The following is a 26,111-nucleotide window of genomic DNA, read 5'->3' as shown; positions in this document are numbered from 1 at the left end:
CTTTTCAAATAAATTTATTTTTGTAACTTATTTCATTACTTCATGATTTATTTAAGTCACTTGATTTCAGAGAAAAGTAAGTTTTCAAACATGTTAAGAAGGGGGCAAGCAATTGTATGATAGATTGTCACTATGATATTTTTGAGACTGTCAAATTCAGTTCATTTCAATTCAAATGAGCATTTATTTTCTTTATTTCATCATTGATTGGTTTCAGAATTAAAGAAAAGCGATATTCAGAGCATATATTTTATCAAGGAAAAAATAACCATGTAAGACAATATGATAGAATCTATTCATGTTCAATAACTCATTTCAACTTTGGAAAAGTAATGGAACTTTGTTTGAATTGCAATAATATAAAATATGGAATAGTTTGTAATTATATCACAGTTTTCCATTCTTGAAGATATGCTGAATATTTTAAGAAAAATGGAAAGAAGATGGAGTAGGAAAAGAAAAGGCAGATAGTTACTTCAAAACCAATTCCCGATTCTGTCATATCTGTAACCCACTATTTAGGTCTGATTTTTAACCCTTTTATTTTCTTTCTTTTTTTCTTTCTGCAGAGTATTATTTCTTCGCAAACAAGTTCTAGAATTAGAGAAACTGAAGAATGAGAATGCCTTCATGACATAACAGCAAGATGGTAGTAGAATTAAATCAGTTTTACAAAATGTATACACTATATTTTCATTACACTGAATATTCAAATATGTGGCATATTAAGCTTTATAGCCAAAACGTATGCTGGATGTCCCTTGGTATGTTTTCCCCTCATTTTTCAAAAGCAACATTGATTATCTTTTTTTTGCAGTTTCCTTTCTTCATATATCTTTCTTTCTCTATATTATTCTTTATGTCTTTCTCTTTTCTTTCTCCATTTTCTTCTTTCTTTCTTTCTGTTTCTTCCACCCCTTTTCTATTTCCCTCAGCTTCTTTTTTCCTTCCCTCTGTCTTCTTCCTATATTCTTTCCCCTCTCCCATCTGTTTTTGTTCAACTATCATATTTTGTGTATTCCATGAGGTGACATTTTTTTTTTCAGTGTAATTTCTTTTGATATTATTTTTTGTTGAACATGAAACACAGATGAAAAAAGTGCAGTTTAATTTTCAAGAAGGATTAGACATGTAAGAGTACTTGTCCTATATTGTGTTATTTTGTATATGGAATTGGAATAGTCAGTTTATAAGGCTTGTTTAACACAGTGCTGCAAAGCTCAGTGCCATTTTGTGTAGAAATTTAAAGGAATATGAGGTGCAGAAATAATACTGCTGAGGAAAAGACATTTACACAAGGTGACAAACTGTATACTTTTAATAAAGTTCTTCAAATAGCTAAGTACACCGACTAGATCATTCTGACTCAGGAGGACATGATGAAATCATTATGATGTCATGAAATTGTCCACTTTGGGCCTTTTTAGACTGGCAGCATAGGGCTTTAACGTGCATTTATTAACATGACTATCCACTATATCTGACTACTGATGAGAAAAATGTCGCTGAGCTTTGTTGCTCCATATTTAAATTAGGTTATATGGATGACACATCGTCAAGAAGGGTTTGAATGATACTTGAGCCCTCACCTCATCACCCCTCTGCCAGCCAGAGACAAGGGTCTTGTTTCTCATAACAAAACAGTCATGCTAAGTGTTTATGATAAATTGTTTTATGAAACAGGGGCTGAGTATAGTGTCCTTTCCTGTAAGCATTGGATAATTACCAGTTTATCAATGTATTCATTAGATACTCAAAATGATACAGATATATTTAAATCTGAATCATAAATCCACTTCAAATTGTGTTTCATGGAACTATTTTGCCTTCATATTTTATGTGTGTTTTTTTTAAATTTCTTTCATGTATGTGTAAATTTTGATAACCCATTGTAAATGCAAACTGCAACTAGATTAGAGTGAATGCAGATTCGGAACAATTCCTTGTTATTGACCTGTCACTTACTTAATGCTAGGGCATAGACAGCTTTTCTTTAGAATTCACATGCACATGTATTAAATACCTGGGAAGACAATGGGGGACTTTAAGTATGGTAATAGGTGTTGATATTAAGATTGTGTCTTGCCTGCTTCAGTGCACTTTAAAGCCTATTAGTACATGTACTTCGTGTTTAGAATTATACAAGTTGCATTATGATTTTTTTTTTGGGGGGGGGGGGCGAGGGCCATATCTGATGCATATTATTTGATATTAGATCAACTAGAATTTCTCTCATATTCCATAAAAATTCATGATGTTATTCGTTTAAATTCTGAATTGTGCCGAATGCATGAAAATTAGAATAATGCACATAGTCTACAAGAAAAGTAAGCCGAGTCATTTTTTGGTCTCACCTGCATAGCAGAGTGAGACTATGGCGCCGCTTTTCTGACGGCAGCGGCGGCGTCAACACCAAATCTTAACCGAAGGTTAAGTTTTTGAAATGACATCATAACTTAGAAAGTATATGGACCTAGTTCATGAAACTCGGACATAAGCTTGATCAAATATTACTGAACATCCTGCCGGAGTTTCAGGTCACATGACCAAGGTCAAAGGTCATTGGGGTCAATGAACTTAGACCATGTTGGGGAAATCAACATCAAAATCTTAACCGAAGGTTAACCGAAGGTTAAGTTTTTGAAATGACATAACTTAAAAAGTATATGGACATAGTTCATGAAACTTGGACACAAGGTTAATCAAGTATTACTGAACATCCTGCCAGAGTTTCAAGTCACATGACCAAGGTCAAAGGTCATTTAGGGTCAAGGAACTTTGGCCAAGTTGGGGGTATCTGTTGAATTACCATCATAACTTTGAAAGTTTATGGATCTGATTCATGAAACATGGACATAAGAGTAATCAAATATCACTGAACATCCTGTGCGAATATCAGGTCACATGACCAAGGTCAAAGGTCATTTAAAGTCAATGAACTTTGGCCATGGTGGGAGTATTTGTTGAATTAACAACATAACTCTGTAAGTTTATTGGTTTAGTTTAGAACTGGACATAAGAGTAATCAAGTATCACTGAACATCCTGTGTGAATTTCAGGTCACATGACTTAGGTCAAAGGTCAATGGACTTTGGCCATGTTGGGGGTATTTGTTATATAACCTTCATAACTCTGAAAGTGTATGGATCTATTTCATAAAACTTGGACATAAGAGTAATCAAGTATCACTGAACATCTCAATCTCATGCGAGTTTCAGGTCACATGACCAAAACCAAAAGTTATCTAAGGCCTTGGAACTTTAGCCATTTTGGAGGTAATTATTAGATTGCTGTCATAACTTTCAAATTTTAAAGATATAGTTTATAAAATGTGGATATAGGGGTAATCAAGTATCACTGACAAGTCTTAGGTCGCATGATCAAGGTCAAATGTCATTTATTGTCAATGAACGTAGTATTTTATTATTGTATGAATGGTGTTTTTTGTAATAATTATGTTATAGTAGTTTTCAAAGTCAGCGCTGCTGCTATATTGAATCGTGCGATGCAGGTGAGACAGCCAGAGGCACTCCACTTGTTTTATTTCTAAAGCAATAGTGCCCATGTCTGTGCACTTTAATATTCACTTTACACACACTTCAGGGTTTTCTATGAGGATGACTGATTGTAAGGTCTGTGCATTAAATGGTGAAATTGATCAGATTTCATGATTCGGGATCAGATTTCTAATGGGTATCTGTATGGAAAAGAAAGTGTGCATTCATTGCATGTCTTTGATTAGAATGGTGTAGATGTGTGTATGCACAGACAAGGGGGGGGGGGGCTGCTCAGACTTGGGGCACCTTACAATGCTTCAAAACAAGACTGACATTAACTTCAGAACAGTAAAAGATGTGCCTTTGTCTGAAGCATCTTGAAGATGATACAGAAAAGGGTGGTGCACCATTGCGATGAAATATTATCGTATGTCACATGAAACATCTCGGGTTAGGTTCTACCCCAATCTCTCTAAGGATATTCTCTTGATCCCTGATATTACTACAGCCAACTCTTGAGTCAGAAAGTCATTGTTGACACTTGGAGACCGTGTTGTTAATGTACATTACTATTGTCACACTTGATGATAGTGTCAAGAGTAGTTCCCAACTGTCAAGCATACAAAACATAAAATTTGACAACAAGAATGCCAATTTTCCCTGGGGATTAGTTTTTGGCCCAAATTTGAAAAGTATATTGATCGATTTTCGCTGTTTTAGACAAAGGTGTTATAAAATCCAGTCATTGATTTTTTTTTCTTCAAATGAAAATGTTTTGTCCTTATCATATAAAGAGTGTATGCTTTTGTTTTTCTGCATTATAGAGGAAACGTTTTGGTGCCTTTTAAAGAGCAGTTGCTTGTGTGGGCCTTCTGTTAAACATTCTAAAGTATTCTAGTCAAATTCTTGAGACATTTTCCCGTTGCCATAGTTATAGACAGAAAGGCAAGTGTAATGTGTTACTTTTTTGGATTCAGCTGGTTTTTTATTGTGATTATTGAATTATTTGAAGAAAAGAATGTTAATTGATGTTGAATTTTAAAGGCAGTTGAATATTATTATTACTTACACTTGGTAAGATTATTTCATTCTACCAAAAAAAATAGATCCGGTTTTATTCTTTCTTGGGATTTACTGCATGCTGAAAAATGAGGGTTTTTTTTTTTGGGGGGGGGATAAACTTTAAGTAAGGGGGGGTTCCAGTTTTTCAGAAATGTCATGTATGAGACGCATCCTGTCATGATTTTGGAAGAGCTTTTTAGATCAGTAGTAACAGTAATTCTACTTCTTAGTGCAGGGAAATCATTCCCAAACTAGGTTTTTAAAAATACTTTGAATAAGATTTATAATGGTAGGGAAGATGGAATTCGACAATATCTTTCAATTTGTTTTATTTTTTAGAACCCTTTTTATTTGTGCAAGTTTTGTTCCAACATATACAATACAGCAAACATTGGTGAATGATTTTTTTTTTAATAACTACAACGCAGTGTAGAAAGAAGCATTTGAATACATTTTCCAGACTGTATTAAAAAACTAGCACAGTACATTGTGTTAAGAATGTGCATTGTTCCTGCTCTGCCGTTTTCAATAAGCTAATATAAATCATAGAGCTCTATTAAGAAAAACATATTCTTCTCAGTAAAGTTCTCCCATTTCTGTGAGTTTCATATTCTTTGAATAAACCAGTTTTGAAAATGTCAAATACTATGCTGGTTCTTGTGTAAGTTGTTTTCATGCAGGCACAACACATTTTAGTTTGTCTTGTACTCATTTTGTTTTCTTCATGTATACATGTTTACATTTTCGTTCTTTTGGGGTAGATATTTCAGAGATAAGGTCATTTCATTTTTTGTTTTGGTTAGATATTTGAAATCAATTTCTAAGTGAAACTGCAGGAATGATTTAATGTGATTAGCTTCTAGAGATGAATAGCCCTGTCACGTACTACACTCTGTCTGAAAAACGAGTATTTAAGTATATTTGACTTTTTTATATTCTTGATCTGATGAATAGATGTATTTAGGAGTTGACAGACGGTTTTGTCCGTTTAAACGTTGAACATGTTAAAATTGAATTTGTGGTTTAACAATATCTAATTAAAATTGTGAAATGGAGGCAGAAGGGATTGATAGATAGCAGTATGTGACAGGGCCTATGTCATGAAATTGTCTTTACATGTGTAGAGCACATTATATACTGCACTGATGGCAGTGAGTGGTTTACCATCATGTAATTCTTGAATATTAGGTATTATGTTATGACTTTTTTTCTCTGTGTACAAAAAATGTCAAAATGGGGCTATAGTATTTTACATCCATGATTCGCTGCCCCCTAAATTATCTATTCATACAATGGCAGAAGAGGGGGAGGTTTATTTTGTCAAGTGTTATTGTTTCTTTATCACTTCCGATAAAGATCATATTGTGAGAGATTAAAAAATGTATGCAATGCAATCACAATGTGTTTATATTGTTTTTACCAATTCGGTCGCTTTTTTATTATTGATACTTGAGGGCCAATCCATCTCAATATAGTATTGATTTGAAAGAGGAAAATTATGTAGACACTACATTGAAAATATCAAGCGTGTGAAAATCCTTAGGAAGACTGAAGCCATTACATTATACACAACTTGTGGCACATCCATAAATTACATGATCCCAATTTTCCCTGGTGTCTCGTCAAAAGTATGACCACTATAACTCTCAACAAACATTGACAAACATTAATTCATGCTCAGTAAAAACAAGAACTTCAATCAGAGATCAGTTGGGTGTTTCATGAAGCTGTTCATAAAGTTATGAAGGACTTAACAGAAGACTGGAACATTTTCTCAGGTGCTAAGTAAGTTACCTCGTGATGTAGCACAAGAAAGGGTAACCAGTCATGCCTTAAGTCATTTATACTTGCAAACAGATTTCAACTTTAGCTGATGAGAGAATCTGATGTAGCACCCAAGAACATGTTTCAATGTGCCTAAAGAAGTGTAATTTTCAATCAGCTTTATGAAATACCTGTCAGATTTCCTTTTTACACACTGCCCATGCCTACACATATCACAACAAAACATGCAAAGCTTTTGTAAATTTTGTTGAAGTGTTTGAATTTACTCCATTTATTCAAGTCAACCTGACAGTATGGTTGCTTGGCCTTAACTAGGGTGTGAGAAGGAAGTAAGTTGTGATAATGATTTGTGGATGCCATGTAATATGATATAGTGTGTTGTGATAGGTTGTTACATGTTGATGTAATGTGTGCTTTTTATGCGAGTGATGTAATGCAATGTGATACTGCTCTGTGGTTGTATATCCTGGACATTTTGGTATAGCATGCGATGTGAGAGATATCAAATTGGTTGAAGGGATACCAGTTAAAATAGAAAGAACCTGTGGTTATGGCAAGTATGCTGATACTACATAATATCTATATATGTTTGGAAACATGTTCAGAGCAACTGATTTGTGTATTATAATTTGAAATACATTCATAATCTGTTTTGTGTCATTAAAAGCTACAGGCTTACAGTTTGGCACTTCATAAGTTATACATGATATTAATAGTGACTAGAATGTAAATAGCTCCATGAAACACCCCCTGAACAACTACCATTAAACATCCAGGGGGTATTTCACAAAGATTTAAGTATGACTTAAGTTGCACTTACATTCTAACGCCTACATGATATGCAATGCTCGATCTTATTGATAGATGCGCAGTAAAAAGTAGTGCGCGTCCTCATGACACGATCTGACTAAAGCAGTCGAGCCTTTCATACCGTACGCAACTCGGTATTTAAGTGCGACTTAAGTCATACTTAAATATTTGTGAAACACCCCCCAGAAATGGTAAAATCATATCACAGAATAAGCAGTCAAACTGCAATGCCATATTAAAGCATGATTTTCTTGTAGTCTTTAATACATGATTATCACAATGTTAGTAACAAATCTTGTATAGGATAAATTTGTATAAACTCTTAATCCCAAACTGGGATTAGATTTATAATCATATACATGAATTAGTTTTATCTTTATTATATACATCCTTGTCTTTATGTGGGGATGTGTACATATTTTGAGAATTCCTGCACATGTACCGTTCATAAAATTGATTTTTCATAAATGACATATTGATTTTAAACTAAAGAATGGCATTAGTTTTATCAAGCTCACACACCATTGATCACCATGAGGAATTCAGCGAAAACCTGTGGTTATGGCTTTAATTGTGGGTTCACATTCCTGATAAATTAATAATAATAAAGCGAGATGACAATGAATCCATTCTGACTACCTTTTATGGAAAAGTAAACAAATTACAATACAACAAACACACTCGTAGTTTAAGTTGTTGATAGGCAGAATATTTTGCAAAATGCATCACTATTTAGAGGCCTATACAAATGATTAGAATGTTATCAGGCATTTAAAGTCACTTACTGATATTACAAAAATACCAAAACTTGAGAATACATAATTAGTTTGAAAGCATAATCATGGATTGTTAATTCAAAATGTAATTTAAACACTTAATAAGCTTCTATGCATACATTTTGTTCAAAACTTGAAATTGTAAAAATGTGAAACATTTGAATAAAGTACAGAGCAGTAAAAAACACGAAGAGGATAAAGATCAGAAGAAAAAAAACACAAGAAGCCAAATACTGAGTTGTGTGTACATTACCTATATCAAATGGTTAAAAATTGGAATATCTAAGTGCCTGAATACAAATACTGTCATTGGATAATTAAGTAGAGACAGCCAAATATACATGTATCTGAAAGTTAGTGGAAAATTGAAGAGAAGGGTGAAAAGATTGAAAAAAATATTGGAGGAAGGGAATATAGACATGAGACAGAGAGAGATAAACACACAGAAAAAAATATATAGGATTTTAAAGTAGAAAGGGAAATAGAGCTAATATATTAAACAGATAAGAATAAAGATATAAAGAAAGAAAAAAGACTTGACAGAAAAAAGCAAAGCGAGGCAGAATTTAAATATAATGGAGAGAAAAATATCATAGCGAAATTAAGCGAAGATCAATAAAATTGAGGAGAAAAGAATGGAAAGAAATATACTCTATATTATTGCAAAGATAATTTAGAATTACACATCAATTCAATAAATACTGTGTATAAACTACCCATTAGCAAGTATAACTAATATCAATTAAATACAGTGATTCATTGTAATGTGTCCTGTATGAGAATACAATGCTTGTATACTGATCTCTGATCAATATCTGAAGTGAATTTTGACTTACGGTAGTGATACAATTCATTCCAAAGGTATACTTGAATAAGCAAAATGCTACCATTTAGTAAAACATGAAAATACTAGAGAGAAAATAATTACAACACTAGTGTAAGCCAATGTATTACATGTATATCATAAATGAGAATATGATATTTGTACACTTATCTGGAAAACAAAATCATCTTCATTCATCCTCAACTACTAATAGAGACACAATTTTTCAATCTTGTATTACCCCCAAATAAACATATATTACCAATAAAAAAATAAATAATACATCTGAAAAACTATAAAACATTATAATCAGATACATACAGTATCCAATATTCATCCATGAATACACCATTTCTCAGTTGAATTTCATGTGGTGTCTTGTTTGGACAAGTTAACTTGGCAATGCTGCAGTATCAGCATCTACATTAAATGAGTTCACATTATCTGTAGCTCTTCAAATGAATATATTCTAATATTGTTATTCTTCTAGGCAGTCTATTATTATTCAAGGCACGTTATCCATGTTTCACTTTCATTCATTAGCTCACTCATCAGTTTTTTCCCCTTTGTATTGAACATGCAACAACAAGTGTTGATTGTGTTGAGTTCAACATATGAGTAGGCTACTGGTAAGTACATAAATTGCCAAAATTACATAATAATAAATATAATGAAGATAATACTCCCAGGTTTTATCCTATCTAACTTAACCTTCCTCAAATAAAATAAAAATCTTGACTCTTAAACCACTCGTGTACCCCCACTTGGTGCATGGTCTATTACATAGCATTATGTAAGTACAGTTTAGTACAGAATAAAAGTGTACATGTTGTGTACAAATTCAATGCAATTTGCATGTCTTTTCTAGGAATACAGAATAAATCCCCTTTCACTATCTCAAAGCTTACTCAAACAATAATAAATTAGCTAATGATATATGATTGCAAAAGTGTAATAGAAAATTTCTAGAAATAAGAAATGTAAATAGGTTGAAAAACCTCAGAAGATTGACAAAATATGCAATATATCAGAATTAAATATTTAAACCCATATATCTTAAAATACTGTTGAAGAGGATCTCATTAAAATTTCTTTTTATAAATAAAACAGTAAGCTTAGATTAGTAGTGATTTATATGTAATATCACTTCATGCATAAATTAATATCAATTTACATCAAAGAAAAAAACTCTTAACATCAATCTTATCAGTGATTATTTGGTATCTTTGTTACTTCCTTGAATTTCGCCTGAATAGTATTATTAGCCACTAGATTGACGTAGATATAAAATGGCCCCTATTTTATTTCCAATTCATCACTGCACATCAACATATATCATCACTAACTTTTGAGGCTGGTGCAAATAATCACCTTCATTTCCATCTACAATTCATGAAAAACAACAAAATTCAAAGCAAAGCACCAAAATAATCACATCAAGTATTTAATATCTAATAATGAAGTAGTTTTACCAATACATACACAAATACAGCTAAGATCACAATGTACATTCTTAAGTGTGTGTATTTTGAAGGGCAAAAGAGAGGAAAGGGGAAAAAAATTATATAAAACATGTTACTATAGATTTCTCTTTCCTGTAAATATGCAATGCTTGATGCTATGTTGGGACAATCTTCCAGATTACCAGGAATACGATTTTTACAATTTTTATGTCAGATGTTCCTTTCTTCTTTTTTTTTTAAATGAGGTACAGTACTTTCTTGGAAATCTAAGATCACTGCATGTAAAATGAATTAACAAATGAGATATTGCTAGCAGTCTTATACACTTGTTTGGTTTTTTATTTCAGAACCTGTCCCATTTGGTGAAGGAACATATAAATTTGTTACTTGAAGATCATTTAGATTTGCAATGAACACTTAATATTTTAACTATTTGAATCTGATCATTGAATGGGATCTTGGTATGCCGAGAGGGGATGATGACAAATAAATACAAAGTACAATTTGAAGGCAAGAACTATTGATACAAAGTTATGATCTATTGCAAACTCAGCAGTAAATATTCAATAGATTGAAAAAAAAATCCTTATTCCACATAACAAATACATCGCTTAATAGATCAGGGTTGTTTCTAAGAGCTTTAAAGGATATTTTTTAGAAACAAGTTCTAGTTTAGAGATTTAAACATCTTTTTAACTTCCAATACAACTTAAGTACATTTCTCTAAGCACATTGAATATAAGTCTGAACTGCTTTTTATGTGTCTTTCTAGAATTCGCTTTTTCCTTTTCCCTGTTACTCCTCCCCTTCTTCTCATCTTCATACAAAACAAAGGAAGATTGGTGTGAAAGCCGATCTGAAATCCTGCATGCAGCAAAGACAACATATGATGACGGACAACACTTTTGAAACATTGCTGTAGATCTGAATTATCTTTCAGATTAAAACAAAAATTGTAATAGCAATATTTCAATGCCATTCATGAGATGACATGTATACCAACTAAGAATTCTGCTGCTACTGCTTAGAATAGAACTCATTGAAAATGGTGACAAATAGGTCTTAAAACAAAGGATAAGTTTCAGATGACAATTCATCATATTACAATCTAATTGGTCCTATTTAGGGCATATGAACCGAATATGAATATACAAACAGAGCACACTACAGAAATACTTTAATTTCCCAAAACAGAATAAGAAAAAGCATACACTTGTCTTCATGCTTCTTGAATACAAGTTGATATGACTGGTCTTTGGGATATTCTTGGAACAAAGACTTGGTCCTTCAGTTCTGTTAAATCTGTCTGTTAGATTGGTGCAAGCATAATCATATAAATGCATTAGTCTTCTTTATCTGGGAACAAACCTAGGCCATCCACAAGGTCACTTTGCCAGGCTTCTGTCAAAGTCACTGGTATGAAGTACATGGTCCAGTGGCCTCATGTATGTAGTCCGGGCAAGTAATACCGAAGCGCTTGTCTCTGCTTACAATCTGTGCAATTATAATTGAAATGCAGTCCACTGTGACCGTGTGAAAACAAGACCATCTGATGGTCTGAGGATTATCGAGTCTATCTCAACCACTTGCTAGGGACCCACTGCTCCTGCGTCTGTACTCGGGTGATGACCGATTTCAGTTCCATGAAGGTGCGTTGAAGGTTGTCGTTGGTGATGGTGTAATCAAAATAATGCTGGTACATTGCTTCCACTCGCTTACCGACCTGCACCATATTCACAAGGTCTTCATCCTGGAATAATCAATCAAAACGATACATTCATCATTCAATAAAAAATCATTAGTAACTCAATTAAGGCCCTGAAAATTAATAATATATTCAAGTAACAAAAACCTACTTTGATTTTTTTTAAGGAAAGAAAAATATATCATTCACAATTCAATAACTTTAAAAAGCCTTATGTGAGACTTTTCAATAGTAATCATAGCTATTGGATGGTAAGTAAAATCAGCTTTGATAGATATGTAGCTTTTATGTGGATGGTGACTCTTTATGGTAACCATAAATGTAAATATATATTTTTAAACGAAAGAAAACAAATAGATATCTTTGGAACTACTTACTGCAAACGGTCTTGTGTGTGATTTCTTCATGGTGACCATAGCTTTACGGGACATTCTTGTAGCTCTAAGGACATCTATTGATGGAGGCTTGATGTATATTACATAGGGTTTCAGCTCAGACTGCTTTAAGATCCTCAAGGCCTACATCAAAATCACACAAATAACAAACAGGATAATTGGAAGATCCAACTTAATTATGGGTTAGATCATATGAGTAATACTTACCATGAAAAAAATTACACCTACAATTTTCTGTGTTTGCCCCAAAATATTGAAATAGATTACCTCATAAACTTAGACAATGTTCTTCTATTGATATGTTTAAGAAGATGCTTACATTTCATTTGTTTTAACATGTTTAATATATTTCAAGTTGTGTTTCATTTCATTGTTTTAAGTTTTCACTGATTGTATTTGTCTTGTGATTTGTACAGCGCTTTGTAACTTTTGAAAAAGCGCTTTATAAGAAGTAATTATTATTATTATGTACTTATGATTGCAGTGTAACTTCATTCATGTTTACACTGTTCATACAACTGTGGGTGAGATCATATATTGTGAAGTAAAACTTACCATAAAAAAATACTTAACATGTATATGTGTTTATGATTGCCATGTAACTTTCATTCATGTTCACACTGAAAATGCATTCAATAGAGATACTTGTTAGAAAGTGTAATTTTCAACTGATGAAAAGAAAATCAGGATAACAAGTCATTTGCTCCTGCAACAATATAGCTTCCATAAAACATGTACATCCGGCACCCTATATGCAGGACCTTCATGAAATTTTCTGTCTCTGATTTCTTGTTCTTTTGACAGTCTGTAATGCTCTCAAATGACCATGACTTGGTCAGTTTATGAAGTGAAGTAAGACTTGAGAAAAATGGGGGACAGACGTACAAAAGTATGGTCATTTTATGCCCTTCAGTATAAATTCTAAAAATACATGTTAGGGTTAGGTTTGGTGTTAGGTTTAATGAATGGTTTAATGTGCAGATTCTTTCCACTCAAGCAATTATCATGGGGAACATAGAGACAGATATTTCTTCTCACCTGAGGATGAACACAGAGAAGACAGGTTTGACCCTCATCAATGACCCTCTTAGTTGCTAGGATACTGGTGCCATACATATGACCTTTATACTCCCCGTACTCTATGAGACGGTTTGATTCTACTGCTTTATCCATCACCTCCCTGGAGACAAAATAATACTCCATCCCGTCCTCCTCCATAATCCGTTTAGGGCGGGATGTGTCTAGGATGGGAAGAACAAAAGGAAAACAAAAATTTACAAAAAATGGGTTTCATAGAAAAGAGACTCTGCGACATATTTTTTAAATGTCACCTTATTCAGTATTTCAATTACGAACACCTTACTCCAATAAAATAGTATGATGGTAACATGTACTTGATCATTTATTTAGGGTGGTGTCCAGCAAGAGAGTTTACTGGTTCCTGTATTGTTCACACTACTTATGCTGCATGAACATTTATCACGAACTGCATGGAAAAGTTGTTAGACAAGCACTGCATTATGGTGCCCAGATATAGTAAGCAAGATATTGTACTTACGGGGAATTGCACTGCCAAAAGTATCTGGGTCACAAGCGATGAGTCTCCGCTTTAATTCATTGCGACCAACACCAGGAGGACCTAAGAAAGAGATAATAGATTAAAAGATCATTAAAAGATCATTCAGACCTACTGAAACATTTAAGTCAAAGAAGGAAAACAATTTATATCAATAACAATATCAAGACCAAGAAAATGTGCATTACTGCACAACATGAACATGTCCCCCCCGACACCCCCATCTCCTTCCACCAATTAACAGAAGGCTTGGACTCATATGACCTTAAAGAAGAAATGACTCTGGGGGCAGCACCACCAAAGTTACAGGTTTGGAGATTATATAGCAAAATAAACATCAATGGCGAGTCTAAAAGAAATCCATTGGGAAATGAGGCCACCAGCATTCTTTAGGGTGGGTGGGGGGGGGGGGAGGGGGTTACATTTCTAAGGCAAAGTAGTGTTTATGAAATATTTCCCTAGTCTTACCAATAATAACGATGGGCCTTGGTCTTGATGCAGGTGGTTTGTATAATGCTACCTCTTCATATGTTAATACTTCTTCATTGTCATAATCTGAGGTAAAGAAAGATAATAATAATGAAAGGGTTTAAAATGTAAGAGTGATAGTGATGAATGCAAGACAAAATATTTATACTTCTAGCACTCATTTGTGAAAGAAAATGTGTGCACTTCACATGGATTATCTCTGTAAATATGAGATGACTGCATATTCCACACAATGGCATATATATGGGAAATAAGGGATTTGTATTTTGGCACATTTTGGTTGAAGATGAAGGATGCACTGAATGAATCATGGCATAGTGGAAGGAGGGGATAAGGGCTTTGCAGCAATTATGTGGTCAATCTGGTCACACCCATAACCTGAGGACAATACCTGATGAAAAAGCGGTGCATTGATACCATACTACTTTAAGCAGTTCTTTTCTCCTTTTGAATCACCTCATTTGGATGTTATTCTAAATAGATTTTTGATCTTTGACAAATCACTTTCTTCTTCTTTCCCAGTACACACTGACAAACTTGATATCAATTCATATTGTGACATGAATGAGGATCATCAAATACAAAATGACTTTGCTCTGATATACTTTTGGCTTTAAAATATTGTTTAAAGAAAGTTACAATAAAAGTATGAAAGGGTAACCAAAATGCAAAAAATAATAAGGAAATGATTATGACAGGGGACAGAGACAAATGCAAAACATAAATAAAAATCAAAGAAAGTACCTCCTTACCTTCATTTTGTTTAGCAAGATACATTACTTTCTTGACCTTTCTTTTATTTGTTCTGAAGCTACTTCTTACATTGATTCTTACACCTGTAATAAAAACAAAACATATTAATTATTAATCCTTACATCAAAACAATGCTCTTTAATCACCTGTGTATAAAAAATAAGCCCATTTTAATCTATTCACATATCCACAGTACATTAACTACTTGTTATATGTTGTCAATTCATTTAACTGATTGAAGAAAATAGACACTGGGATTTTAAAATAAATATATAAAAATATCTACACACTTTTATAAGTCAATCATAAAATTCAATAAGCAAGGAATGAATTTTACAGCCAATGCACAATCATAAACATCATAATTATATCTCAACATAAATGTAGTTGAATGACATTCATTTTAATTCATCGATTTGCATATCACTCAACAGAGTACATTGCAATCGTATATACTGTCTGAAGTCACCAATACTTACTACTCTCTTTGAACGATAAATCTAAAGATGAATTGCTGCCGAGACTTCCATTTATGATGGAACGCTGATTAGATAACCTCCTGCAAAATTTATGGAAAGTGGTTACTTAATAAATAATTGAAATATTCATTGTCTTTGGAATTATTTGACCACACTGTACTATTTTACATGTAGACATGACAATTTAAATTCATACAACATAAAAGTACAGTGTTTAAATAAGCTTTTAAATGGCGTACAATCATATCATATCAATAAATTCTAATAGATTTTGACCATTAACAGGCCAGGCCCCCCCTCAACAATCTGCGCAATATTTTCGCTGCACAAAATTTTTTGACCGCGCTGCTCGCTGACTTTTTACTTTCAAGTCTTGCGCATCTTTTAAGACCAAATTTGCGATGCCTGGGTACAGGGATCAGAAATTACGCAACATTTCGTAAGTGCATGTCAGACCAAAAATGGCTAAAAAATTTGATTTTGTGTACAAAGTTAATGCAAATTGTGTTTTCAATAAAAAATCATAAATGTATGATTATTTTTAGTTTTGCAGGTCTTAATGGATTAATTTTATGCTGTTTACGATCTCAAAAGATTCCCCAACAAAGTTCATGGAAAAAAAACGAAACACAAAGAAATACATAAGAAATTGAAAAAAAATAATAATACATAAGAAATTGATCTGATATCACAAATTTTTTCACGTACATTTGCTAAGAACACCACAAAGAGTTTCTACACCAAAAATCAGAACATGTGGAGCTTTATTTGGGGAGGTAGAGAAAAAAGTGTGATTTTACATACTAACTATGCATAGATTAGCATAATCAATTAATAGCAATTTGGATGAAATCAATGAAAATATAATTTTGTAGATTATGTCCCAGACAAACTGCATGCCCATTTTCGGCACCATAAAATATCCCAAAATACCCCCGCCTAGATAGGGTTAACCTGACATCAATTTACTGGACAGAAAGATAATAGACCAAACGGTTTAATAAAATGGGTGAATCTAAAGACAGAATTGCAATAAAAAATTTGATCACTACATATATAATGACCCCCCTTTATCTTTTTTATCTGGTTGTGTTAGAAATCAGTGGTAAGCCATGTGACTTTTTGATATAACAGTACCCATAAAAATGTTTATTTTGCCTGTAATTTCGTATATCATTTTTTTATTGTAATGTGACACCAGTAATAGCTATCTTTTATGTAGAGTCCCCCCCCTTAAATAAAAATGGAAACGTAAATATTTAAATACATGCAAATAGATAGACGATGATCTTTACACAGGCTCATTGAACATTACCTTTCTTGGAGTTGTCTACCAGGAATGAGTCCAGCCCGTAATCCTTTCTCTCCTATCTTCTTAGCTTGCCACCAATGAGGATCACCTTGGTCTACTATCTGAAGTATATCACCTTTCCTGAATGATAGACTAGCATCAGGACATGGGTTCATTTCATCCTTGTAGGGGTCGTAGTCAAAGTGAGCTCTCATCTTCACCTGATTAAATCAATGATTTCACTATGATAACTTCTTACATCAAGGCTCATACATATCATGGAACTTGTTACACCAAGTTGTTTTGGATGTCATATTTATCTATTCATAGAGTTTATTTCAAATGTTTCATGTAAGTATTATAATTTTCCAATGGAAAAGCCCAAAAACAAAAAAGCAGATTTTCATAAAATTTCTGAGAATTAAAAAGTGACATCTGGGGGGCGTTTCATGAAAGGACTTGTCGGACGTTTTATCCGACAAGTCCCATTTTATCCGACAGTTACCATAGGAACAGTGCCTCTCAGCCAATCAAAATCATGGAAAGATGTCAGATCTGACAACTTGTCGGATGAAAATATTGATGAAACGCTCCCCTGAAAGAAAACTTTCAAGTCCCGAAAATGAACCAATAGAGATTTGAATAGAACAATACATGTATAATGGATGAATAATACCTCAGAAAACCAAGAGAATATTATGCCAATTTAGAAGTATGATGAGATACATTCACCTTCCAGGCAAGGATCTGTGTTGTGGGCACAGAGGGCATGTGTCTCAGTTTTTGGAGAAGTCAAGTGTCCCCCTTTTGAAGTGATATTACCCCCTTTCCCTTTGTAGCGAGAAGGTGATAAATTAATTTGTTTTGTCTTGAGACCCATTCTTTCGCCATCCACCCCCCCTTATGAAATCCTGGATCCGCCTCTGCCATCTACCATAACATCACAGGTTGACTAATTGACTACATGTGTGCATGTGAGTGTATGTTATCTACCCTGACATGTGGAAATGGGGAAAAATCATCAGTAGAGCATACCAGTTCACATGTAAACAACTGCATACTATCGAGGGCAACAATGGCTACTATACCATCTGTATAACAGGGTTTCCTCAAAGCCCACTCAACAAGACAAAACATCACAATAATTGGACAAACAGTCTTAAAACCTTAATGTGTTTACCGATCGATCGGACAAGTGATATAAAACCTGACTACAATTTGTAAGTGACAGCTGATATAGATGTTAGTACTTTAGCATTCCTTTTTTAGTGAGTTCATTTGTTAGAATAGCATGCATTCATACCGTAACAATACAAGTGAAAATATGCTACAACTTTTGTCAATAAAATGAGTAGCAACTAATGTTAATAATGATCATGCCAAGTTTATTTTTCATCAGCAGTAGTCACTAATTTAAATTATGTTTTCAAACCATAATCATGTTAATTCATAATGTGTTCAAATTTTATTAAACTCTGTGGCATGTATAAGTAATCTAAAGTCTGGTGTAGCAGGCCATAATCTCAGTCTAACCTGATAAAAATGGATTCACCTGCATTGAAGCCAGACTATCTACTAATTCTAAAAAATACAATACATTTCATAAGGTGAGAGGTAAATATGAAAATGATATTGCTCCACTAAATAACCGGAAAGTCAAACCATCTTATCCCAAATTCTTCATGATGACTTTGGCCTATCTATTACTAGGTAAAGAATCAACTACCCCAGGACTTGTCAACCAATGACCAATCATCAATTTTCTGGCATCCCTTCTCAAATTGATTCCATCTGATATACATTACCCACAGGAGAAAAAAAGCACAATATATTTTTTCCAACTCTGTCAGTAAGTACCGGTCTATTGGAAAAATATTTGGAGGAGAGGGTGGTCGGAATAATAGGTATTTCCTGGGAGTTATTACGAGTATGTGTTACGTTTCTTAGAGAGAGATAGCAAATCCAATACACACAGATCCTTTTGTTTCTAGCAAATTTTCATTCTCCAATGTGTGCACAGTAATAAAGAGGGAAAAAATGCAATACACTTAAGTCTGCATAAGCCTACCATCTACAAGTCAAATCATTGCTTAAAGTCGAAGAAATTATTCAGACTTAAACTATGCGAAACCTTTTAACCAATTTAGGAAGATTTTATAAGATTTTTGTTGTCCCTAGCGATTAGACTTTGGCAGAGTTACATGTACCTGTATAACTCCAAATTAAAACAACTGATATAACTTCCATAAAAAAGTGGAAAATTTGATAATTTTGATTTTCATATCAAAATCATCCTAAAAAGGATCACAAGTCAGTGTGCCCTTTCTACCTTGCTACTACAAACCTTTCCAGGATCACCAGCCCCTGTGAAGTCTTCCATCAAGAAGCCGGATGCAACAGAGGCTCCAAAGGGAGGTAGGGGTGTGGTAGTGACTTGGCTCTGCTTTGTCACATGCAAATGAGTGAAGATTACATGAAATCAAATCATACAAATGTAAGTGAGCATACACATGCATGTGAGTTAACTATGGGGATTTGTGAATTCTATGTTTGGAGGTGTGGGACTGCTCATATCTTACCATCAAACTTTTTAGTATTTTTAGTATTTTTTTGTTCATACAGGGGAGTTTCCAAAAGTTAGATAAGCATATGGCTTAGAAGGACTGAGCAATAATTAATATTACTCATGTTTTGGGGATATACAATTCAATTACTTGCTCAATTAAAAAAAGTAATGAAAATGCTTGTTGTTGTGTCTATTAGGTGCATATTTCACAAAATTACCCAGTTTGTTTAAACATCTGTACACCTTTGTTTCATCAAGTTCATCAAAGTTAAAATTGCAAGAATATTTTTCATTAAGTCAGGTGCAGATCAGGGAGGGGGTACACATCCCTATTTCTACCAAAATTGGCACTGAACCTTCCATTTTTAAAGTGATAACTTTTTCAATTTTTCTACTTGTCAGATTTGGATGCAGTTCATCATTTTAAGGATTGAGAACATTTCTTAAACTTTGCTTTTCAGAAATCAACAAGAGTTTTGGCCCCTCATTCATTAAATCCTTTATCTGCCTCAATACTATGGACAATTTTGTTTCCAAGGTTTACAACATGTAATAGTGAATCTCAAGTTGTTCGTAACTAACTGTGCAGTTTTCAACATGATAGGCAAGTGGTGAAACACTATAAACCAATATTCTCCATGCACTGTATATAAGTGATTGCTAATCAGAACATGTGTTAGTAAATGATGTGTCGTGCTTGTGAGTTCTTGATTTTAAACAATCTCAAATGGCATACATATGTTTTAATTAATAATAATAAACTGCGTCAAACTCAAATTAAACCCATCATTATGATAAAAGTGTTAAAATCATCATGCTGGCTATACAAAAAATGCCATTCTATAATAATTTTCAATATTTTTTAAAACAAAATGGTGTACCTTATTAAGCATATTCATTCCTTTCAGCATGCCATTCATGTTAAAGAGTTTGATACATGTATGCTCTTTATTTCACAACCAAATAGTGTAATGGTAGCAATAATAATACTCTCGAAAATATTTGAGATTCTAAATTTGGTAAATTAGTAAATTTAGTAACTATATTGATACCACTTCCAATGTGCACATAAAACACTGTTTGCTCATACAGCATCAGATCTCCTAAACCTTCCGAACTGAAAATAGAGATATTTTTTCAAAACAATTATAAAATAACATAATTTTCAATAGGCCTGAATGAAGGCAAAAGTATTAGGAAAAATAGGGATGTCAAAAGAGCTATAAAAAAAATCTTTACTCTTTGCTGGGTTTGCCCAAATCTCAGAAAAATTGTGAGGTTTGGTGAGCATACTGTTTCTCCCTCCTACATCCTCCCTGCTAAAATCTACATCTGTACTACTAACAGTAAATAAAACTCTGTATGATCAGTGCATGTTGTACCTGACTATTGTGTGCGATCTTCTTTGTATCATTATCAGCTGGTATTAACTTGAATGTGATGGATCCGTCCAGGGAAGCCTAGAGAAAATGGAAATATAAGGAAAACATATTAATGGAAATTACAGAAAAGAGCCTCTTAAGCATGTCTATTTTATGAACAAGTATTACTGATAATATTATCATTATCACTATCAATCCCCATTATCATCATTATAGTCACAAAGAATACATTTTTACCAATGTCAACAACATTAAAATTTTAAAATCATATAATACAAACATGGAATAATTAAAACGGGGAAAATAAAACAAATAATGAAAAATAAAAAATAAACAAGAATAGGTTTAAAAAAAGGGGAAAAAAGTTTCAACACTTTTCCCCCCAACCCCCCCCCCCCAACCACACATGAACAAGGGCCCATGTCCATTAAAAAAATACTTTTAAGTTCTTATGGTTAATTTGCCATTACATCCAGAATTTTTCTTTTTTTTGGCTGTTCACTATTGCCATGGTAAATTTCTGTGACAGAATCCTGTCCTTCAGGCCAAGACACTACTTCAGATGAGCAAAGAATATAAAAAAGAGAGGTGAGTCGGCAGATATGGAAGCATGCCACTCGTAAGACTAAAATACATTAACTATAACATAACTATCATGACTTATGTAACTCTGTAAAAAATATGAGCTGCATAAAGCATGTTGCATATGGAAGCTATATAAAGATGGCACCCTAGTAAAAAGTCAGAGTCAAAAGTATCATCAGGAGCTTCAGTTATGTGAAAAATCAGACTACTTTGATTCAGATCTCAATAAACATTTATGGTTAAAACCTTCAAATATATCCCTGCTTTCTGGACCAGCGTCATGGGGGGAAGAGGGTGGTCACCCTCACCCTCTGTGATTTTTCAAGTAATAAGAAAGAGGGTTGAAAATGGGAGTCAAAAGGGAAAAAGTATTTAAAGAGAGAGTTTCTCGTCATATTACTCTATGATAATCTATTCTTCAATTGAGAACAAAAGTGACGTCACCAATAGGTCTCATTGCCACCCCAAACAAAATACTAGTAGGCTACCCTGGTGCTGCCCCTGTGTGCCAAAGGCATCAGCAGTTCACAAGATATCAGAAAAAGTGAAAGTCTTGTCTAGATCATGTTTCATGTAGCACAACACTTTCAATCCCAAGAAGTGATGATGTTAAGAATCTTTAGATCTTATAAAAAGGGAAGCTCAAAACCATGATCTTTCTAAACTAAATTTTAAACAACATAAAAACAATTCAATAAATGACATTTGTGCTGAAAACAAGGATTCTCCATCTGACATAATGTCTAAAGATATCGCAGATCAAATCTGGTCGATTTCAAGGTAAATCAGATGGTTTCTTCTCCTTTTATTCCTTTATTCTAACCAACAATCCGAGGGAAATTTGCTATTTATGCCAGGAAGCGTGGAGATGAGTGTTCAAGATGAAGAAGAAATATAAACAAGATGGGACCGGCCAAGTTTTATGAGGCGGTGAATAGTTGGGTAGGGCTGCCTAGGGTATTCCCAATGGCATTCTTTGTACCTCTATGACTAGACACACCTCCTTAAACTTAACATCTGACCCTCCCGTCAGTGAGTCAAACACAACATCTTATAACCTACTCTTCTAAAAGTACCAAACATCATGTAACCACTCCACAAAAGCTGGTACATTTCACATTTGAACACAACATCATCTAGCAATATCAACCACTCCACTACAGTACCACACATCACGTTTATAGACATGATGAAATCTATCTAAACCATGCTTCAATGTTCAATTCAAGTTTTAAAAAAATATAGATGTACATGTATACATCATGTGCACATTAATATGATTGGAATATATTCATTTTCATAACTATTATGAGGTGATATTCTGTTGAAATCCATGCTTTTGATCGCATATAACAAGTCATTATGCCTTGTAAAATGGAAGACTTTGTGATTAGAAGCAGTGTAATGGCAGCTTCCTTTTTTGAATCTGAAAGCATTTACATACATTTAGAGGTATAAGGTTTTGTCGCCATGGTAACAATATGGTATTCAACACATAATCTCCTTGATTACTATACGGTAGCATATCCCTAAACATAGAATAAAAAGTTAGTGAGTGATATTCCACTTTCAGCTACATATTTAGGTGTGGATATAAGTGGTAAATATCTTGTAGTAAAACAGCCCTGAAAGCCTTGCTATCTTTTCAAATGATGCAATTTTCCAATGATCATTATTTTGAAGTTGTAAATGGAATATCCCAACAAGTGTTAATCTTTTCAAAGAGGATTCTACTTTTTTTTCTATACTGAGATTTAAAATGATCAAGATTAATTTCATACTATTCCATTTTCATTCTTTAGTAAAAAAAAAATTGAATTTTAAAGCAAATATAGTATCAATTGAAAATCAGGAGCTTATAAAATGACCATGTCAAGAATGCAAAAAGAGAATATTGTAAACTTAGATCAAATTTCAATAAGATTCAAAGAAATTACTTATACCGCACTGCAACTTAATGCATTGCGCTTTATACAGAGAACATGAGACTATTTAAATTGGCTGGTGAATTTTCATTTTGAATGTCAGAAAAAAAATGAAAGAAGCTTTATTATTAAGGGTCCTGGATTTAAAAATTCCTTCATGGATTTAAACATGACCTGCCTGGTAATGCATTATGCACATGTTATAAAAATCATCAGAATTTAATGCAAATGTGAAATTCAAAGATACAACAATGGAATCAGAATGCATTCATATCTAAAAAAAAATCATGAGACAAACCAATTCCCCTGACTGCAGGCGGATTGGCAAAATATCCTGGAGTATTTCAATGTCAGAGGTAATTTCCTGTAAAGTAGTTGCAGTTGGAGATTAAAAATTAGAATAAACAACTTCCACCCACTTGTATCGGCTCATCTAAAAAACCACATTACATCATCTTCTACAAATTACGTCCTCAAGGTTACATATTAATGAAAATAATTTGGAATTTGAAATGGAAAACCAAAACAAAATTTGCAAATTTAAAAATATTTATTGCTTTCCTCATATTGCTTATCTAGTCAAGAAAGCATTTGAAAAAAAATCTTTTCTTCCAAAGTCAACAACAACAAAAGGGAAAATACCTAAATTCAGAAACCCTGGATGTTCAGATGATTTTCATCCGAGGCAACTGTTGTGCCCCTTTCAACAGAACTTGAAATTGAGGGAGGGGGTGAATTCTCCAAATCAAAAAGAGAAATGAAAGTGAAATCCAACCAATTTCCTGAGGGGTTCCCGACTCCTAAAATTGAATTTCCACTGACATATTGTTGTGATTCTCGGCCGTTTCATTTCAGGACACCATACACCCACCAACTCACACACACAACTGCCGTGCTGTTGTTGGTCTAGTTTTCTTTTTCTTTTAGAAGTTGAAGTATCAAACATCTCACAACATGTCCTGTTGTCTCCTGAATAGATAATCAACAGACCTTGTACAATTTAAGGATGGCTGAGAGAAGACTCCAATCATTTCGAAGATGTGGTTAGGTCAATTTTTCATTCTTTACAGACTATCAATCCTTGGTCAACAAAGCCATGTTTCTCAAAAAATAGACATTTTCAGGAGTGAAACAAAATCCAGATATGGTTATGATAGGAAATTATTTTGTTTGATATAGCAGGGCAGTTTAATTTTTTTTAGATTGAAAGCTAGGATTTGGATAGATGATCAATTGATAGATTATCTAGTCAGTCAAACAAAAAAGTTATTTTCCTAACAAGATAGAGAATAAACATCCCAGTGGTTATATGTATCCCATACACCTTACACTGAATAGTTCTTGACAAATTTCATAGTGAATAATGATCATGATGATCATATCTGATATATGATCGGTGGTCTATTCCTATGAAAAGTGACAAGCTGTCGATTAGATTTCAAGATGGCTCGACTCAAGAGGGGGCTGTCAACAAAGAGGGCAGGGTTGATTGGGCACCCCTCCTCCTTGACTAAAAATTAAATTAACTATAGACAAGGGTATAACCTGATGAGTGTCTTTTTAAGTGGAAAGGAGAAGCATTCCCCCTGGGGTTTAGGAGACTAGTAATTAAGGTGAAAATTAAGGGATAAGATTCAATCAACATCGGCAGTTTACGAGGCTCATTTACACGCATAGCGAAAATACCTTTCAGGGGAAAAAAATTATCATTTACTTTTGATGATCTATAATTCATGCATTTAATTTGATGAAAATGTTGTATTGAAGGAGAAAATCCACCGGTGTCATGTGGATTATTATAAAAGCAGAATATGGGTTTGCTGAAAATCCATCGAATGAGCTTTTCATGCAGAGTTATGAATATTTAAAATATCAATTTGGTGATGATGAAAGCCAGCTGCTCCCCATATGATGTGGACCATAATTGTCTTTTGAAATAACTTACATGTACATGTATAATGATTAAGGAGTATTTTTCCATAGAAATTTGTATGAAGCAATGTGTGTCATGCAGATAATATTAATCCTTTCTTTTTTAAATAAAAAAAATGCAATTCATGTAACTTTAGTACTTGGTACATCACATTATGTGACATTACAAAATAAAAATATTTTTAAAAAATCAGAACTTTTGATGTTTTTATCATAGACTGTAAAAATTCAATGATAACTTTTTCTATTTTTTTTATGAACCAAGTTGAAGCCAGGATGGACTTTTTCTTTTAATAAGAAATATACATGTAGGAATCATTGCTTGGCACTATTGCATTCCATTGTATTTTCAACTGTTTACAATGTGGTATGTTAGTCATTTTAAAAGGAAACAAAAATTGTCTGAACTGCTATTAAGTGGTTGGTTTGATCTAAATATGTGGTTTGATTATTACCATTCATCCTGTATATTTACAAACATTGACACAAATGATAATTACTGTTTTCACTTCCTTATAAATGCATTGTGGAGTTCTGTCATTTTTAAACCCATCAAAATTTTGAAATTCAATAAATGACACCATTTTTTTACAGGATGTCATCTGATATCATTAAAGGTCAAGTCCACCCCAGAAAAAAACCCAGAAAAATGTTTTTGAATAAATAGAGAAAAATCAAACAATCATTATGCGCCTTGAGCACATAATCAATGTGGATTTGGCGCTTTAGAAATACTCTATATTATTATTATTATTATTAAAATATCATCAAAACCGAATGTAAAATAAGAGAGATATGACATTTCAAAGTTTCGCTT

At 33.3% G+C, this 26,111-nt stretch overlaps 2 protein-coding genes across 5 annotated transcripts in view; one reads left to right on the top strand and one right to left on the bottom strand.

Annotated features, from left to right (window-relative positions):
- LOC129257468 (WW domain-containing adapter protein with coiled-coil-like) overlaps positions 1-5,960 on the top strand; it is a 28,609-nt gene extending 22,649 nt beyond the window's left edge. For both annotated transcript variants that reach the window (XM_054895804.2, XM_064096071.1), the window contains exon 12: positions 570-5,960. In XM_054895804.2, coding sequence (XP_054751779.2) covers positions 570-639 — 70 coding nt within the window. In that variant the 3' untranslated portion in view covers positions 640-5,960. The remainder of the gene's footprint in view (positions 1-569) is intronic.
- A 1,429-nt stretch (positions 5,961-7,389) lies between these two features.
- LOC129257447 (MAGUK p55 subfamily member 7-like) overlaps positions 7,390-26,111 on the bottom strand; it is a 42,040-nt gene continuing 23,318 nt past the window's right edge. Inside the window, exons 7-16 of one of the 3 annotated variants that reach the window (XM_054895770.2) lie at positions 20,853-20,930; positions 19,249-19,347; positions 16,929-17,125; positions 15,614-15,693; positions 15,134-15,217; positions 14,361-14,447; positions 13,875-13,955; positions 13,355-13,557; positions 12,299-12,439; positions 7,390-11,966 (exon numbers count right to left, since the gene is read on the bottom strand). In XM_054895770.2, the coding sequence (XP_054751745.1) occupies positions 11,790-11,966; positions 12,299-12,439; positions 13,355-13,557; positions 13,875-13,955; positions 14,361-14,447; positions 15,134-15,217; positions 15,614-15,693; positions 16,929-17,125; positions 19,249-19,347; positions 20,853-20,930 (1,227 nt within the window). In that variant the 3' untranslated portion in view covers positions 7,390-11,789. The remainder of the gene's footprint in view (positions 11,967-12,298; positions 12,440-13,354; positions 13,558-13,874; positions 13,956-14,360; positions 14,448-15,133; positions 15,218-15,613; positions 15,694-16,928; positions 17,126-19,248; positions 19,348-20,852; positions 20,931-26,111) is intronic. The other 2 variants (XM_054895778.2, XM_054895785.2) reach the window with 2 other exon arrangements.

The sequence above is a fragment of the Lytechinus pictus genome, chromosome 1, assembly GCF_037042905.1.
Source record: "Lytechinus pictus isolate F3 Inbred chromosome 1, Lp3.0, whole genome shotgun sequence".
NCBI lineage: Eukaryota > Metazoa > Echinodermata > Echinoidea > Temnopleuroida > Toxopneustidae > Lytechinus > Lytechinus pictus.
Note: the sequence above shows the minus strand (reverse complement) of the source record. Positions and strands in the feature narration are given on the sequence as shown.